Source organism: Macaca nemestrina, chromosome 7 (genome assembly GCF_043159975.1).
Source record: "Macaca nemestrina isolate mMacNem1 chromosome 7, mMacNem.hap1, whole genome shotgun sequence".
NCBI classification, from domain to species: Eukaryota; Metazoa; Chordata; class Mammalia; order Primates; family Cercopithecidae; genus Macaca; species Macaca nemestrina.
In genome coordinates, this window is record NC_092131.1 from 68,734,570 (window position 1) to 68,752,969 (window position 18,400).

The following is an 18,400-nucleotide window of genomic DNA, read 5'->3' on the forward strand; positions in this document are numbered from 1 at the left end:
GAGCAAGACTCCGTTTCAAAAAAATAAATAACAACACTCCTACTAAAATATCTTTATAAGAAATGCAGAATCCATTTAATAAGTTGTAGCACCCCAGCTACATACATAACTGAGAAAATCCACACCATGATAGGTAAGGAGAGCAAATTCACTTTGCCCACATCAGCTTCTCCCCCAGACTAGCTTAGTTCAGAGCCAAGAGGATCACCCATGACTTCTCCCACATTGGGAAAGGAAAGAATGGAGCGTGCACTTGGCCATCTGGCCTCCTGGCATCTTAGTGCATTCTTGCCAATTTCTGTCTCACCTCATATCCGGTGCTGAAAAACTGATAGCGCCCAGATGCCTGGAACAACTGAGAATGAAAGAAGGGTGAATGGCCTCCTACAGCTGGCACTGTTCTGCAAGTTTGGGAAAAGGCTCAGAACAGAGTCTTTCCCTTTAGGAGGGAAATGAAGGGAGCCTTGTCTCTAGCCTTTCAGTATGGTACGCAAAGGGCTGATTTCCATCTCAGTTCATGCCATGTACTAAAGGACTGGCGGAGCCTGGATGCCTGTGACAGCTAGGAATAAAGGGAAATGGGTGGGTGCCCCCTACAGCAAACAGTACTCTGTGAGACTGGAAAAAGTACTGTTTCTTCAAAGTCACAGACAACAATGCAGCCATACAATAAACATGGAAAATCAAGAAAACATGACACAATCTAAGGAAGAAAATAATTCTTTAGTAACCAATTAAAAAAAAGTGGATGTATTAATTACCTACAAAGAATTTACATTAATCCTGTTAAAGAAGCTCACTGAGTTACATGAAAACACTGGTAGGAAACTAAATGAAATCAGGAAAAGAATACATGAGCAAAGTAAGGATGTTAACAAAGAAACAATTAAAAAGAAACAAAAAAAAGAAAGAATACAGTAACTGAACTGAAAAATTCACTACAGGAGTTCAACAAGCAGCTGACTTGATCAAGCGGAAGAAAGAATCAGTGAACTTGAAAACAGGTCATTTGAAATTATCAAGTTAGCGGAGCAAAATAAAAATAATGAAAAGGAGTGAAGCTATGGAACTCAATCAAGCAAAGATAAGCAATGGACGTCGCAGAAGTAGAAAAGGAGGAAACAGCTGTTTCAAGAAACAATGAGTGAAAATTTCCCAAATCTGGTGAGGGAAATGTGAAGGTCAAAGAATACCAAACAGGATGAAACCAACACATATTATAATCAAATTGTCAAAAATCAAAGACAAAAAGTAAGTGAGATAAGTGCTGAAAGAAAAGAAAAAACTGTCAACCAAAAATAGTATGCCTAGCAAAGCTATCCCCCAAAAATGGAGAGAAAGATTTTACCAGATAAACAAAAGCTAAAGGAGTGTATCATTACTAGAACTGCCTTACAAGAAATACCAATGGGAGTTCTTCAATATGAAACAAAGGAACAATAAATAACACAAAGCACATGACAGTAAAAAAATCACTAGTGAATATATAAACAAATAGAAAATACTCTAACGTTGTACTACTGATTAATAAATCACTGTAACTCTGGTATAAATGTTAAAAGCCAACAGGATTAGGCTGGACACCATGGCTCACACCTGTAATCCCAGCACTTTGGGAGGCCAAAGCAGGCGAATCACCTAAGGTCAGGAGTTCAAGACCAGCCTGGCCAACATAGTGAAACCTTGTCTCTACTAAAAATACAAAAACTAGTCGGGCATGGTAGCGGGTACCTGTAAACCCAGCTACTTGGGAGACTGAGGCAGGAGAATCACTTGAACCTGGGAGGCAGAGGTTGCAGTGAGCCGAGATCATGCCACTGCACTCCAGCCTGGGCAACAGAGCAAGACTCTGTCTCAAAAAAAGAAAAAGCCAACAGTATGAAGAATAACTCCAATAATTAATTGGTGGATATGTAATATTAAAATATGTAAATTAGAACATCAATAGCAAAGTATGCAGGAGTAAATATGTACAGTTTTTGTATACAATTATATTGTTATCTTAAAATGCACTATTATATATATAAGATCATTTATGTAAGCTGCATGGTAATCATAAAGCAAAAACATGTACAGGCATACCTTGTTTTATTATGCTTCACTTTATTGCACTTCACAGGTATTGTGTTTTTTGTTTTTTACAAATTAAGGTTGTGGCAACCCTGCATCAAGCAACTATATTGGCACCATTTGTCCAGTATCATGTGCTCACATTGTGTTTCTTCTTATACCTTTGTTGTTGTTGTTGTTGTTGTTGTTGTTGTTGTTGTTGTCATCGTCGTCATTTTTTAGAAACAGTGTCTTGCTCTGACACCCAGGCTGGAGTGCAGTGGCATGATCATGGCTAATGGCAACCTCAACTCCTGGGCTAAAGAGATCCTCACCTTGGCTTCCCAGAGTGCTTGGATTACAGGTGTAAGCCACCACACTGAGCCCACTCTTGTTATATCTGATGTGATCTGTTGTCAGTAATCTTTGATGTTACTATTGTAATCATTTTGGCACCCCACGAACCACACCTATAGAAAATATCTAATTTAATTATAAATTTTTTGTGTGTTCTGACTCCTGACCGGCCCTTCCCCCATTTCTTGCCCTCACATTGAGCCGCCCAAATCCCTAAGACAATAATATTGAAATTAGGCCAGTTGGCCATTCACAGTTGCCCACACCTGTAATCTCAGCAGCAGGAAGATCACTTGAACACAGGAGTTCAAGACCAGCCTGGGGAACATAGACCCCCATTCCTACATAATATTTTAAAATTAGCTGGGTATAGTGGTGTGCACCTGTGTTCCCATCTACTTGGGAGGCTGAGGTGGGAAGATCACTTGAACCTGGGAAATTAGGGCTGCAGTGAGCTGTGATTATACCATTGCACTGCAGCCTGGGCAACAGAGCAAGACCCTGTCTCAGAAAAGAAAGAAAAAATTAGGCCTATTAGTAACTCTACAATGACCTCTAATTGCTAAGTGAAAGGAAGAGTCCCACGTCTCTCACTCCAAGTCAAAAGCTAGAAATGATTAAGCTTCATAAGGAAGGCATTTCAAGAGCCCAGATAGGCCAAAAACTAGGCCTCTTGTACCAAACAGGCAAGTTGTGAATGCAAAGAAAAAGTTTTTGAAAGAAAGTCTAAGTGCTACTCCATCTATCACATGAGTGATAAGAAAGGGAAATGGCCTTATTGCTAATAAAGTGTTGGTGGTCTGGATAGAAGATGAAACTAGCCACAACATTCCCTTAATCCAAAGTCTAATCCAGAGCAAGCCTCTAATGCTGTTCAAGTCTATGAAGGCTGAGAGAGGTAAGGAAGCTGCAGGAGAAAAAGCTTGAAACTAGTAGAGGTTGGTTCATGAGGTTTAAAGAAAAAAGTTATCTCCACAAAAATGTAAGCTGAGTCAGCAGGTGCTGTCATGGAAGCTGCAGAAGATCTAGCTAAGGTCATTGATGAATGTGGTTACAGTAAACAACAGATTTTTCAGTGTAGATAAAACAGCCTTCTATTGCAAGAAGATACCATCTAGGACTTTGATAGCTAGAGACAAGCCAATACCTGACTTTAAAGCGTCAAAAGACAGGCTGACTCTCATTAGAGGTTAATGCATCTGGTCACTTTAAGTTGAGGCCAATGCTCATTTGCTATTCTAAAAATCCTAGGGCCCTTAAGAATTATGCTAAATCTACTCTGCCTGTGCTCCATAAGTGGAACAACAAAGCATGGATGATAGCACATCTGTATACAGCATAATTTGCTGACTATTTTAAGCCCACTGTGGAGAGGTACTGCTTACAAAAAGGTTCCTTTTGAAATTACATCTCATTGACAATGTACATGGTCACTCAAGAGCTCTGATGCAGATGAACCAGGAGATTCATGTTGTTTTCATGCTTGCGAACACAACATCTGTTCTTCAGTCCATGGATCCAAGAGTAATTTTGACTTTCAAGTCTTATTATTTAAGGAATACATTTTATAAGATTATAGCTGCCATAGATAGTGATTTCTCTGGTAGATTTGGGAAAAGTAAACTGAGGATTCACCCATTCTAGATGCCATTCAGAACATTCATGATTCATGGGAGGAGATCAAAATATCAACATTAACAGGACTTTGTAAGAGGTTGAATTCCAGCACTCATGGATCATTTGAGGGGTTCAAGACTTCAGTGGAGGAAGTCACTGTAGATGTGGTAAAAACTGCAAGAGAACTAGAATTGGAAGTGGAGCCTGAAGGTTTGACTAAATTGCTGCAATCCCATCATAAAACTGGAATGCATGAGAAGTTGCTTTTTGTGTATGAACAAAGAAAGTGGTGTTTGAGATTAGAATCTACTTCTAATGAAGATGCTGTGAATGTTGTTGAAATTATAACAACAAAGGCTTTAAGAAATACTCCATAAACTGAGCTGATACAGTAGCAGCAGAGTTTAAGGGGATAGAGTCCAATTGTAAAAACAATCTCTACTGTGGATAAAAAGCTATTAAGCAGCATAGCATGCTACAGAGGATCTTTCATGAAAAGAAGAGTCAGCAGATGCAGCAAACTTCATTGTCTTATTTTAAGACATTGCCAGTCACTCCAACCTTCAACTATCACCCTGATCAGTGAGTAGCCATCCGATATTGGGGCAAGACATTCTACCAGCCAAAGATTACAACTAGCTGAAGACTCAGGTGATTGTTAGCATCTTTTAGCATTAAAGTATTTTTTAGTTAAGGTATGTATATTGCTTTTTAACTTGAAAAACAAAAAATTATTTCACTTTCTTTATTTCAATATTCACTTTATCGCAGTGGTCTGGAAGTGAACCTGCAATATCTCCAAGTTATGCCTGTAGTAGATACACAAAAGATAAATACATAGCACTACAAAAAAATCATCAAATCACAAAGGAAGATAGCAAGAGAAGAAAGGAATGAAAGAACTACAAACAAAATGACAATAGTAAGTCTTTACCTATTATTACTTTAAATATAAATGGATTAAATTCCATCATCAGAAGTCATTGAGTGGCTGAATGAATTAAAAAATAGGAACCCACCATGTGCTGGGTATATAAGTTATATACTTATATCTTAGAAAATAGACTTTAAGTCAAAAACTGACACAAGAGACAAGGTCATTATAGAATGATAGGGTCAGTCAGGAAGACATAACAATTATAAATATGTATGCATCCAGTATCAGGGCACCTAAATACGTAAAGCAAATATTAACATACCTGAAGGGAAAAACAAACAACAATATAATAATAAAAGAAGACATCAAGACACCACTCTCAACAACGGATAAATCATTTAGACAGAAAATCAGTGAGGAAACACTGGATTTTAACCAAACTATGGGCCAAATGGACCTAACAGATACATATAGAACATTCCATCCAACAACAGCAGAATACATGTTCTTCTCAAGCACACATGGAACATTCTCCAGGATAAATCACATTAGGCTACAAAACAAATCTTAATAAATTTAAGATTGAAATCATGTCAGATATCTTTTCTGACCACAATAATATAAAACTAGAAATCAGTAAAAGGAGGAAAATTTACAAATATGTGGAAATGGAAGTCAATAAATATTAAAAGGGAAGTCATATAGATTGATATATTAATATCTAATTAATATATAATTGATATGTTAATATACTAATTAATATATAATTGATCTATTAATAATAATTGATATATTAATATCAATTAATATAATATTAAAAGGGAAGTCAAGGCCGGATGCCAGTGGCTCATGCCTGTAATCTCAGCACTTTGAAAGGTGAAGGTCAAGAGATCGAGACCATCCTGGCCAAACATTATGAAACCCCGTCTCTACTAAAAATGCAAAAATTATCTGTATGTGGTGGCGTACACCTGTAGTCCCAGCCACTCGGGAGGCTGAGGCAGGAGAATGACTTGAACCTGGGAGGCGGAGGTTGCAGCGAGCCACGATCCCGCCACTGCACTCCAGCCTGGGCGACAGTGCGAGACTGTCTCAAAAAAAAAAAGGGGGGGGGGAAGTCAAATAATATTTTGATACAAATAAAAATAAAAACTTACCAAAACGTATAGCAAGTGGCAAAAGTAATACTAAAAGGAAAATTTATAGCAAAAAAATGTTAAGAAAGAAGAAAAGGCCAGGTGCAGTGGCTCACGCCTGTAAGCCCAGCACTTTGGGAGGCAGAGGCACACGGATCACAAGGTCAGGAGTTTGAGACCAGCCTGGCCAACATAGTGAAACCCTGTCTCTACTAAAACTACAAAAAATTAGCTGGGTGTGGTGGTGGTTGCCTGTAACCCCAGCTACTTGGGAGGCTGAGGCAGGAGAATTGCTTGAACCTGGGAGGCGGAGGTTGCAGTGAGCCGAGATCACACCACTGCACTCCAGCCCAGGTGACAGTGCAAGACTCCATCTCAAGAAAAAAAAAAAAAGAAAAAAAAATTCATACAACTTAACTTTAAACCCTAAGGAATTAGAAAAACAACATTCAAAGCCCAAAGTTAGCAGAAGAAAGGAAATAATAAATATTAGAGCAGAAGTAAATACAGACTACAAAAAGCAGTAGTAAAGACTAACAAAGCCGGGTGTTGCTTTTTGAAAAGATAAACAAAATTGACAAACCTTTAGAGTAAGACAAAAGTCTCAAAGAAGTGAAAGAGGAGACATTACAACTGATGCCAGAGAAATACAGTAAGACTATAAGAGACTCCTATGAGCCTTCATTTCCAATAAATTGGATAATCTAGAAGAATAAATAAATTCCTAGAAATATAAACCTTCCAAAACTGAATCATGAAGGAAATATAAAATATCATCAGACAAATAACAAATGAGAGTGAATCCATAATTTTTAAAAACCTCTCTCCAAAAAAGAAAAACCCAGGACTGGATGGCTTCACAGGTGAATTCTACCAAATATTTGAAGAAGAATTAATGTCAGTCCTTCTTGAACTCTTCCAAAAAGTTGAAGAGGGAACGCTTCTAAACTCATTTTATGTGCCTAGCACTGCTGTGATACCAAAGCCAGATAAGGACACTAACAATAAAACTATAGGTCAGTGTCTCTGATGAACATAGATACCAAAATCCTCAACAAATACTAGCAAACCAGATTCAACAGCACATTAAAAGGATCATACATCCTAAATGGGATTTATCCCTGGAATGCAGGCATGGTTCACCATATACACATCAATAAATATAATATGCCACATTGTAACAATGGATAAAAATCATGACCATGTCAGTAGATGCAGAAAAAGCATTTGATGAAATTCAACATTCTTTCATGATATAGCACTCAAAAAATTAACCATAGAAGGAATGTACTTCAACATTATATTAAAGTCCATATATGACCATGTATGACAAGCCCTTAGCTTAACATCATACTCATCAGTGAAAAACTGGAACCTTTTCCTCTAAGATCAAGCACAAGATGTGGATGCCTGCTCTTGCCACTTCTATTCAACACAGTATTGGAAGTCCTAGCCAGAGCAATTAGGGAAGAAAAATAAAAGCATCCAAATCTGAAAAGAAAAACTAAAATTGTCTGCAGATGACATGGCATTATATATAGAAAACACTAAAGACACCACCGAAAAAAAACTCTTAATAAACAAATTCAGCAAGGTTGGTGGATGTAAAACCAACATACAGAAATCAGTTGCAGTTCTATACATCCCACAGGAAATTAAGAAAATCCCATTGACAGTAACATCAAAAAGAATAAAATATTTAGGAATAAACTTAGCCAAAGAGGTGAAAGTCTTCAGTTTTACTGATGAAAGAAATTAAAGCAGATACAAATAAATGGAAAAATATTTCATGTTCATGATTGGAAGAAATAATATTGTTAAAATCTCCATACTACCCAAAGCAGTCTACAGATTCAATGCAATCTCTGTTAAAACTTCAGTGACATTTTTTACAGAAATAGAAAAACAACCCTAAAATTAATATGGAATTACATAAGACCCCAAATAGCCAGAGCAGTCTTGAAAAAGAACAAAACTGGAGGCATCATACTTCCTAATTTCAAAATACATTACAAAGCTACAGTAATCAAAACAGTGTCATGGTAGCATAAAGATGGATGTATAGACCAATGGAGCAGAAGAGAGACCCCGTAAATAAACCCACTCATTTATGATTAACTGATCTTTGACAAGGGTACCAAGAACATAAAATGGAGAAAGGATAGGCTCTTCAACAAATGGTGTTGTGTAAACTGGAAATCCACAGGCAAAAGAAGGAAATTGGATCCTATCGTAGACCATGGCCAGAAATCAAAGCAAAATGGATCAAAGACTTAAATATAAATTCTGAAACTGTAAAACTTCTCACAGAAAACATAGGGGGAAAGCTTCTTGGCATTGGTCTTGGCAATGACTTTGTGGTTTGACACCAAAAACAAAGGCAAAAGAACCAAAAATAGGCAAGTGGGACTGTATCATAATAAAAGCTCTGTACAGAAAAGAAAACAATCAACAAAATTAAAAAGCAAGCTGAAGAGACTGAGGCAGGCAGATTGCTTGAGCCCAGGAGCTCGAGACCAGCCTGGACAACATGATAAAACCCCATCTCTACAAAAAAATACAAAAGTAGCTGGGTGTGGTAGCATGCATGTGTAGTCCCAGCTGCTTGGGAGGCCGAGGTGGGAGGATCCATTGAGCCCAGGAGATCGAGGCTACAGTGAGCCATGATTACGCCACTGCATTCCATCCTGGGAAACAGCAGGACCCTGTCTAAAAGAAAAAAAAAGGTGAGATAAAAGTAAGGAGGTTGAGGCGTAGATCACCTGAGGTCAGGAGTTCAAGACCAGCCTGGCCAACATAGTGAAACCTGTATCTACTAAAAAAAAAAATAGAAAAAAAAACAGGTGTGGTGGTGCATACCTGTGATCCCAGCTACTTGAGAGGCTGAGGCAGGAGAATTGCTTCAATCTGGGAGCCAGAGGTTACAGTGAGCCGAGATGGCACACTGCACTCCAGCCTGGACCACAGAGTGAGACTCCATGTCCAGAAAGCAGAGAAATAGAAGTTAAATATTAGCAAAACATCTATCAAGGTAAGAGGTTAATGTCCAAAACATATAAGTAACTCGTATAACTCAATAGCAAAAAAAACAAATTTAACCTAATCTTAAAACAAGCAAAAAACAAATAGATATTTCTCCAAAGACGACATACAAATGGCCTCCAGGTATATGGAAAGATGCTGAGTATCATTAATCATGGAAATGCAGATCAAAACCACAGTGAGATATCAACTCACATCTTAGCATATCTGTTACCAAAAATAAATTTAAGGCCAGGCTTGGTGGCTCACGCCTGTAATCCCAACACTTTGGGAGGCTGAAACAGGCAGATTGATTGAGTCTAGGAGTTCAAGACCAGCCTGGCCAACATGGTGAAACCCTGTCTCTACTAAAAAATACAAAAAAAGTTAGCTAGGCATGGTGGCGCACACCTGTAGTCCCAGCTGCTCAGGAGGCTGAGGTGAGAGAATCGCCTGAGCCTGGGAAGTTGAGGCTGCAGTGAGACAAGATGGCGCCCTGCACTCCAGCCTTGGTAACCGGAGACCCTGTCTCTAAATAAATAGACATTTGTGAGGATGTAGAAAAGTTGGAGCTTTTATACAACTGTTTGTGGGAGTGTAAAATGGTGCAGCCACTGTGGAAAGCAATATGGAGATTCATTAAAAATCGTACTGCTGTATGATCCAGTAATGGAATATTTCTGGATATGTATACAAAAAGGTTGTAATCAGGATCTCAAAGATATCTGCACACCCATGTTCAGTGCACCATTATTCACATTAGCCAATATAATAAAACAATCCAAATGTCCATCAAAAGATGAATAAAGAAAATGTGATATATACATGCAATGGAAAAATATTAAGCCTTAAAAATAAAGAGAGAGAAATCCTACTGTATGCAACAACCTGGATGAACCCACAGGACATTATGCTACGTGAAATAAGTCAGTCACAGAAGGATGCATACTGCATGACTCCACTTACGTGAGGTATCTAAAATAGTCAAATTCCCAGAAGCAGAGAATAAAATGGTGATTGCTAGGGCTGTAAGGAGAGAAAAATGGAAAATTGTTAATGAATATAAAACTTCTGTTCTGCAAGATGAAAAATTTCTAGACATCTGTTGTAAAGCATAGTACCTATTAGGATTGTGTTGAGTCTGTTGATCAATTTGGGGAGAATTGACATGTTTACAGTATTGAAACTTCCAGCCAACAGATGTGGAATTCCATTTACTTAGATCTTGTTTGATTTACTTCAACAATGTTTTGTGGTTTTCAGTGTATAGAATTGATACTTCTGTTCAGTTGATTCCTAAATATTTTGTATTTTTGATACTACAGTAAATAGTGCTTTTTTAAATTTTAATTTCCAAATGTTCATTGCTAGCGTGTAGAAATACAATTGATTTTTATATATTGACCTTGTATCATGTGACCTTACTCAACTCATTAACCTTACTAAACTCATAGTAGCTTTTTTTAGATTCCTTAGAATTTTTGTGTAAATGATCATGTAATTGGCAAATTAGGACACTTCTGCTTCTTCCTTTCTAATCCATATTCTTTTTATTGATAAATAGTTTTATGGAGTATAGTTTTAATAGCTGATTTAAATTCATTCCCTAAATCCTTCATCTGCCATTTCTGAGTATATTTCTGTTGATGGATTTTTCTCCTAGTTGTGAGCCATGTTTCCTTACCACTGTGTGGACTCTACTGCTTTCCAGCGGTACTCTCTTCTTCAGCCTTGTAGTTTTGCCCCACATGTGTACAAATCATTACTCAGCCAAAAACCTGGGTAATATGAAGTCTTTGCAAATCTGTGAAGCTCTCTCTGTACATTTCCTTTGTCTCTGGTACTCTGCCCTAAAATTCTAGACTGCAAACTCCCTAAAATCTCTGTCTCCTCCACTCAGACTACCTGGCTATGTTGTAACCTGAAAACTCTCTCCAGGCCATAATCTCAGGCAATTATAGTACACACTTCATTTTTTTCCCCATCTTCCAGGATCAGAGTCCTATATTGCTTATTGTCCAGTGTCTGAAAACAATTATTTTATGTTTTGTCTAGTTTTATAGTGGTTTACAGAGGGAAGGCAGTTGTCCTTGTTTAATTCTTTGTAAAAGAAGTAAAAGTCTCTTCCATATGTATTTTAATACCACCAAATAAATGAAAGTTGAGTTGAAAGGAGGAGATTGTATGACTCGCCTGAGTATTATATTAGGAATTGAGTGTGATATGTTTTTTCTACTTTATATAAAACCTTATATTCTCCAAAGCCAAATAACCCACTTTTATGGATACTTGTCCTTCACAGCACTGAATCACTATTGTGTCTCTAATATATAGCACAGTTCCTGGTACTTCGTAGGCCCTCAGGGAATTGTTGGTTAAATGAATAAACGAATTAATGATAATTCCTCAAGCTAAATTTTAGAATCATTGGGCTTTTCAGTGCAATTAAGGTGATTTATTTGAGAAAATGTGACATACCGTCAAGAAATGGTATTTTTCGGGCCAGACATGGTATCTCATACCTATAATCTCAGCCCTTTGAGAGTCCAGTATGGGAGGATTACTTGAGCCCACAAGTTCAAGACCAGCCTGAGGAACATAGCAAGACCTTATCTCTACAAAATATTACAAATTATCCACATATTGTGGCACATGCCTGTGGTCCCAGCTACTCAGGAGGCTGAACTGGAAGGATCACTTAAGCCCAAGAGGTTGAGGCTGCAGTGAGCCATGATCATACCACTACACTCCAACCTGAACAACAGAGCGAGACACTGTCTCAAAAAAAAAAAAAAAAGAAAAAGAAAAGGTATTTTTCATTTATTTAAATCTTGTATCACTGTTGTAGATGATATATTTTTTAATTAAAATTATCCCATTTTATGTTATAAATGGAATCTCTAGTTGGTTATTATTGGACTCAGGAGTTTTATCTTTATCCATTTGTTTTTCTCCTATTTTATTTACAATTTTACTATTAGAAAACTGTATGTTTTGTAACTAAAATTATCTAAAACCAAAAGATTTTTACATCATTTTCTTTTTTAGGTAGAGTCTGTCTCCCAGGCTGGAGTGCAGTGGCACGATCTTGGCTCACTGCAACCTCCGCCTCCCGGTTCAGCTGGGATTACAGGCATATGCCACCATGCCCAGCCAATTTTTGTATTTTCAGTAGAGACAAGGTCTCGCCATGTTCGCCAGGCTGGTCTTGAACTCCTGGCCTCAAGCGATTCCCTGGCGTTGGTCTCCCAAAGTGCCAGCCAGGACTACAGGTGTGAGCCACCGCACCTAGCCTTACGTAGTTTTCTACTTCCCTTGTTCATAAGCTGTATGGTTTGATCATAAAACTGGAGAAGGTTCTCTTTAGATTTTAGTTAAGGAATATTTCTTACTGAGTAGGTATCTTCAGGGCAGTGATTTACCCTGGAGCATTTAACATGTTAACTAAATTAACTGGTTTGAGGAAATGTTTATATTGTAATTATCATCTCTCTAAAATTTAGAGCTTATATAGTTTGTCATATGTCATTGTGTTATTTATCCCTAAACCCTATAAGGTAGGTATTGTTACTACTGATAAGAAGAATTGAGTCTCAGGCACATTAAGAGACTTTTCCATAGTCATTATAATATTCAGTTCCTGAACTAATCTTTATACCGTAGTCCTTGTTCTTTAAAGCTTTTGCCACTTCTCCTGTATCATGTTGCTTTGTATGCATAAAGAAATCTGAATATATGTATAAAGAAATCTGAAAGTACTTAACTGGATTCTAAGTGAGTTATAAAATAGAAACCTTGCTAGAATATCCCCTTTGCATATTCTTATTTTTTATATTTACATTTTTTTAAGTATAAATTATTTAGAAAATCATTTCAAATGATTTTTCTTGTAGGAACCTTCAGAAGTTTAGTCTTTTTGGAGACATAAGTGTTCTACAACAGCAAGGAAGTTTGTCAAATACATACCTCAGCAAGGTGGACCCTGATGGCAAAAAAATTAAACAGTAAGTTACATGGTTAATAGGAGGTTGTACTATTTATTAATAATGTGTTTTTCTAATAAATTATGAGATACAAACAGAAGAGTAATGATTTTTTTCCTGAAAGGAACATAGGTCCTGGAAATGTTTTAATGATGAAATACAATGATCAGCATCTACCATTCCATCTCATAAATCTTTAAGACAAATCAAATAACTAAGTGAATAATTATTGCTATTTAAAATTATTTCCCTACTTGCCTTTGCTATAACATAAATTGTATGTCATCATACTTTTCTACTAAACGGGTATAAGTGGTGCTTTTCGTGGATGAGGAGCATATTTCTGTGTGTTTAATAGATCTGTGTGTTTAATATACCTTTTCATTACATTTTAATGTGAATTTTAATGGTATTTACTGTGGGTTGAATAGAAATTACCTAATGAGGAAAAATAGATCTCAAAATTGCATGCTTTTCATTGCCTATTTTCAAAAGTCAGTGTTAAAAGATTAGAACTGAATGTTAATGGAATCACCGTGGCATGTGTTTTCCTTATAGAATTCAGCAACTGTTTGAAGAAATCCTGAGTAATAGTAGGCAACTGAAATGGCTGTCCTGTGGGTTTATGCTGGAAATAGTAACGCCAACATCACTGTCATCTCTCTCTAATGCTGTTGCCAGCACCATGGAGCACCTGAGTTTACTTGACAATAATATTCCTGGTAACAGCACTCTTATTACTGCAGTTGAACTGGAGCGATTCGTGAATCTGCACTCACTTGCCTTGGATTTTTGTGACTTTACAGCTGAGATGGCAAGAGTCTTAACTGATAGCAACCATGTGCCTTTGCAGCGACTGTCTCTTCTGGTTCACAGTGTTTCCATAATGCACAAGTCTCTGGACAACATGCCAAATGATGAGCATTGGAAAGCCCTGTCACGAAAGAGCACCAACCTTCGGGTCTATATAATGGCTTTTGATATCAAGAGTGAAGATATGTTAAAGATTCTGAAACCCAGTATACCACTAGAGAGGATTCATTTTGATAGCTATATCACTTGTGTTTCAGGGGCTATTGTTGATCTTATATCCAGGCAATATGACAAGTTCCTCACTCATTTTATTTTAATGAATGATGTGATTGACACGTCTGGTTTTCCAGATCTTAGTGACAACCGAAATGAAGATCCGTTGGTTTTATTAGCATGGAGGTGCACAAAGCTCTCTCTTCTGGCAATTCATGGTAGGTGATTTTGTTCATTATAATCTAATACTGGAATTACACCGAAAACATTTTATGCCAGTAAAGAGATATCACTGACCTTTATAGTATCAAGAAATCTTGTATCAACTTGATATGCAGATTCTTATGCTTTTTAAAGCTTGCAAGATATATCACTTACAAAAGGAAAATCATATTTAACCCTAAGTGTTCTGCTCCAGCTTCCCTGTTACTTTTTTGTCCATCATTTGAATGGCGGTATTTCAAAAAAAAAAAAAAAAAAATCAGTGAAATTAATTTAACTGTCTAAGAAAGCACACATACCTGTGGTAGATACATTTCCTCTAATCACCCGACCCCTTAAAACATAGCACGGGGGAAGAGAACGTATTATTTCTTTCATGCTCACTACCTCAGCTTTTAGGTTCTTGGTATCAAAGTATTAATGTGTGTAATTTTTTTTAACGATGGTTCCATTGATATGCTTCTTTCATTTTAATGTGACCTGATCTCATTTGGATGGAGAGTTGGTATTCTGACAAATAAATTTACTTCCTTTTTGGATACTTGTAAGATAATTACAAAGTAGTATATAAGAATGTCTTAAACTCTCTTATTAGCTATCTTACCAGCACTGTTTCATTATTTTTTTTTTAGCGTCCCTTTGTGTTTGGGAATGTATGTCTTGCTTTTCAAGTCTTGCTTTATGCCAGTCGTCAGAGGTGGTAGAAAAGACTAGATCAATACTGAAAGTGGTAAACACAGTGGGGTAAAGACATATCAGGTTATTTAAAAGTTAATTTAAGCCAGTCTTTTTAAAGCCTTTTTCTTCTTTAAGCTAAAGCTCCCCACATTCATCCCCCTTTATTCCTTCCCAGTAGTAGTTATTATTCTGAAGTTGGTGTATCTCATTCCCATGATTGTTTTATAATTTACATATTTGCTACTGACAATTAACAGTTTACCTTTAAAGTGTCACTTCGTAACTTTGTGAAGCATTATGAGAGATGATTTTTCGCAAATGAAAAATACATTTACCACATGTGGTTAACAGATATGTGTATTTTCGCAAATGAAAAATACATTTACCATATGTGGTTAACAGATACGTGTATATATGAACTAAAAATTTCATCCTTATGGTACATCGTTACCCAAAGCTGTAAAATTTATTTGTATATACTTTAAATGTCTATTTTACTGAATGAAGTAGTATCATAAAGGATCTAATCATAATTGGTACTCTTGAACACAACTTGTAGCCTTTTTTTTTTTCTGGGCTATACAACCATGTTTCCTATTCCAATTTCAATGTATTTCTAAAGGAAAAAGACCAAAATGGTAAGTGAGATACAAATTTGAAGCTTCTCTAGAAGCTTTGAATGAGGAAAAGACAAACTTATCAAAGAGAAAAGGAAATGACAGTGTTGTCTTTTGTTTATTTTTCAGGTTACACGGTGTGGGCACATAACCTCATTGCCATTGCTCGTCTTCGGGGCTCTGATCTGAAAGTGCTTGAAGTCACCGAAGAAAGCATTGATTTTGACCAAGGTGAACTGGCCGACCAGGATGTAGATCCAGTGCATAACCTTATTGAGCAGGTATCCCTGGGCCTGGGTCAACCTTGGCACGCAGTCATGGACATCGAATCACTCAGTGTCTTCACTGAACCAAATCGTCATTTTTACAGAGAGATGCAAAGCTTCAGTGAAGACATTTAGCTTTTTTTTAAATGTAGAATTTCTGTGGTTACATATGCAAGTAGGGTCCTATTATGTTTTTTTTTTTTTTCAGTAGTGTGAATTAATCCTTTTGTGCTGTGTTTAATCAGTATTAGCTTTATAGAATTATATATGTATATTCTACTTCTTGATCAAAGAACGTAGTCGGGTATTGGTTTAGAAGTTCAAAGTGACAATGTATAGGGCTTTCACGGTTAATGGACTTGTTACCAAACCTTAAGGATATACAGCCGAAGATTGTCTGAGGTTGCTGGCTAACTTTATTTTTCACTGAGTTACTCTGCCTTTTCGACGTTTTTATTCTTTGTGTGTCAGAGTTCAGAGCTCAGGAGCCAAAATATTTTTATACATACATAGATATATATCCATAGCCTGGTAGATTTATATGCAATGCACTGCATCCATGCATTCTGATAGCATTTCATTAATTTTGATTTCAAATGGAAGATAAATAATATCCCAAATGAATTATCTGTAACACAAAAGCCAAGACTTTAACTTTCATTACATATCTAATAGTCGGTATCACCAGTTACCATTTTGAATTTTGTATAGTACTAGAACATTGCTTAATCGTTTTTTTTTAAAAAAATGCATTTACATAAACATGAATACTGAAATCGTTGGATTTTTTTTAACTATATCTGACATAATTTTATTCATCAATTACATTACACATTCATTTAGCCCAGATTTCAAATAGTGGGGGAAGAAAGAAACTGTATTTCAGAGTAAAACCTCCTAAAGGAAATAAAAATACAGAGTTGTAAATACACATGCTTGCAAAAACATTAGTCGTGAAATCCCTAACAACAAGTCACTGGATTTTTCTCTGTCAGCACGCGTGTCAGCTGCCAAAGAATAGACTTAATGAAGAAGTGCCCACATGCTGGCAGGGGCCGGCCCACTCTGGCCAGCCAGATACTGCTAGATTGTAATATTTAAGGTCGAATTTCGACCTGTGGTACACAGCTGTGCTGTGGCTCAGTCAGCAACCTCAGAACTCTGAAAAAACAAAACAAAAAAAAAAAGAAAAAAAAAAACATGCACCTGTTTCACTGTGAATAGTGAATGTAAAGGAAAGAAAGGAAAAACTGAAAGCTTGTTCTATCACAGGTATGAGCTGCTATGATACATGAAGAACATTCCATGAAGTATGTTTTAAAACCTTGTTATATCTGAGAGGCTTTAAAAGCCTATTAACTGTTTCAGGGCAACCGCGGTACAGACGTGGTCTCTGTGAGACTTCCACCTGACCCCAGTTTTAAGTGGTACGAATGTTGTGCATTTAATGTTAAAGGACAGTCTGCAATAATAAAGTAAGTAGCCAACCTGGGTGCCCAGCAGTGCTGAGACCTGGCTGCTCTATTGTAAGCTTTGGAAACACAATTTATGCAACAGATGTCCAGATATGATTCTATTTATGGAAAAAAGTTTATATGTGTTTTACAAATGGTTTTACCATCTTATATTAAAATGACCTTTTGACAGGTGTGCACTGTTTTGTCTCCAGTGAGCACATACCATGCGGATTTTATATGTACATCAGTAGTGTGAATCCACTGGCACAGTGTGTGTAAATGCCAGATGTGGTGAGATTTTATCTTATAAATGTGATCAGATAAAATAACTCCTGACAGAAACTGTAAGGAAACCAGCTGAATGTTTGACCTGATGACTGATGTTGTATGGTTTATGTTAAATGTATATTCTTTTAATCAATGAATAAAGCATTAAAAATGATCATTGTAATATATTTTATTGTATATGAAGCATGACTACTTTTAGTGTTAAATAAACTGCAATAATCCTTACATTGTGTATAATAATGTGTTAGTATTCTGGTTGTATTCTGGTGCAGCAAAGCTTAAATTTGAGAATACATTATAAAAAGTCTTAGCTGAATAGTTTGGAGAATTTTTTTACAAAAATTCACTTTGACAAAATACAAGCTTAAAAGCAAACACTGGATTTCTTAGCCCAAAATCTCAATATATTATGCACCTAGAATACATTATCAATATGGTAAAAATTTATAGACTAGAGGGGCTGTTTTTTAAAAGATACCAAATGCAGAAATACTTAGATATGGTAATACTAAATTCTTCATAAACCCCTATATTCCTTTATTTTGGTATTCTAATCTCTGTTCTTGGTTGTTGAGACTCACAGCTCTTATTTATAGGAAACAAAAGGACTTCTTTTCTTCCTTCCATCTTCCCTTCCTTATCATTCCAGACATTGACTCTTCCAGGAATAATCTGGTGTTCACAAATAATTGTCCTTATACTTACCACTTCATTACTTCCTGGCCACATCTAACTCCTTTGAATGAATCAACATGTTTAAGTATATATTTAAGACATACCCAAAATGTATGAAAAAGGAAAATCTA

The 18,400-nt window shown here is 36.5% G+C and overlaps 1 protein-coding gene across 1 annotated transcript in view; it reads left to right on the top strand.

Moving 5' to 3' along the window:
• LOC105478026 (F-box protein 33) overlaps nucleotides 1-17,748 on the top strand; it is a 32,290-nt gene extending 14,542 nt beyond the window's left edge. The window contains exons 2-4 of the mRNA XM_011735004.2: nucleotides 12,951-13,061; nucleotides 13,599-14,284; nucleotides 15,713-17,748. Coding sequence (XP_011733306.1) covers nucleotides 12,951-13,061; nucleotides 13,599-14,284; nucleotides 15,713-15,984 — 1,069 coding nt within the window. The 3' untranslated portion in view covers nucleotides 15,985-17,748. The remainder of the gene's footprint in view (nucleotides 1-12,950; nucleotides 13,062-13,598; nucleotides 14,285-15,712) is intronic.
• Nucleotides 17,749-18,400: the final 652 nt, after the last annotated feature.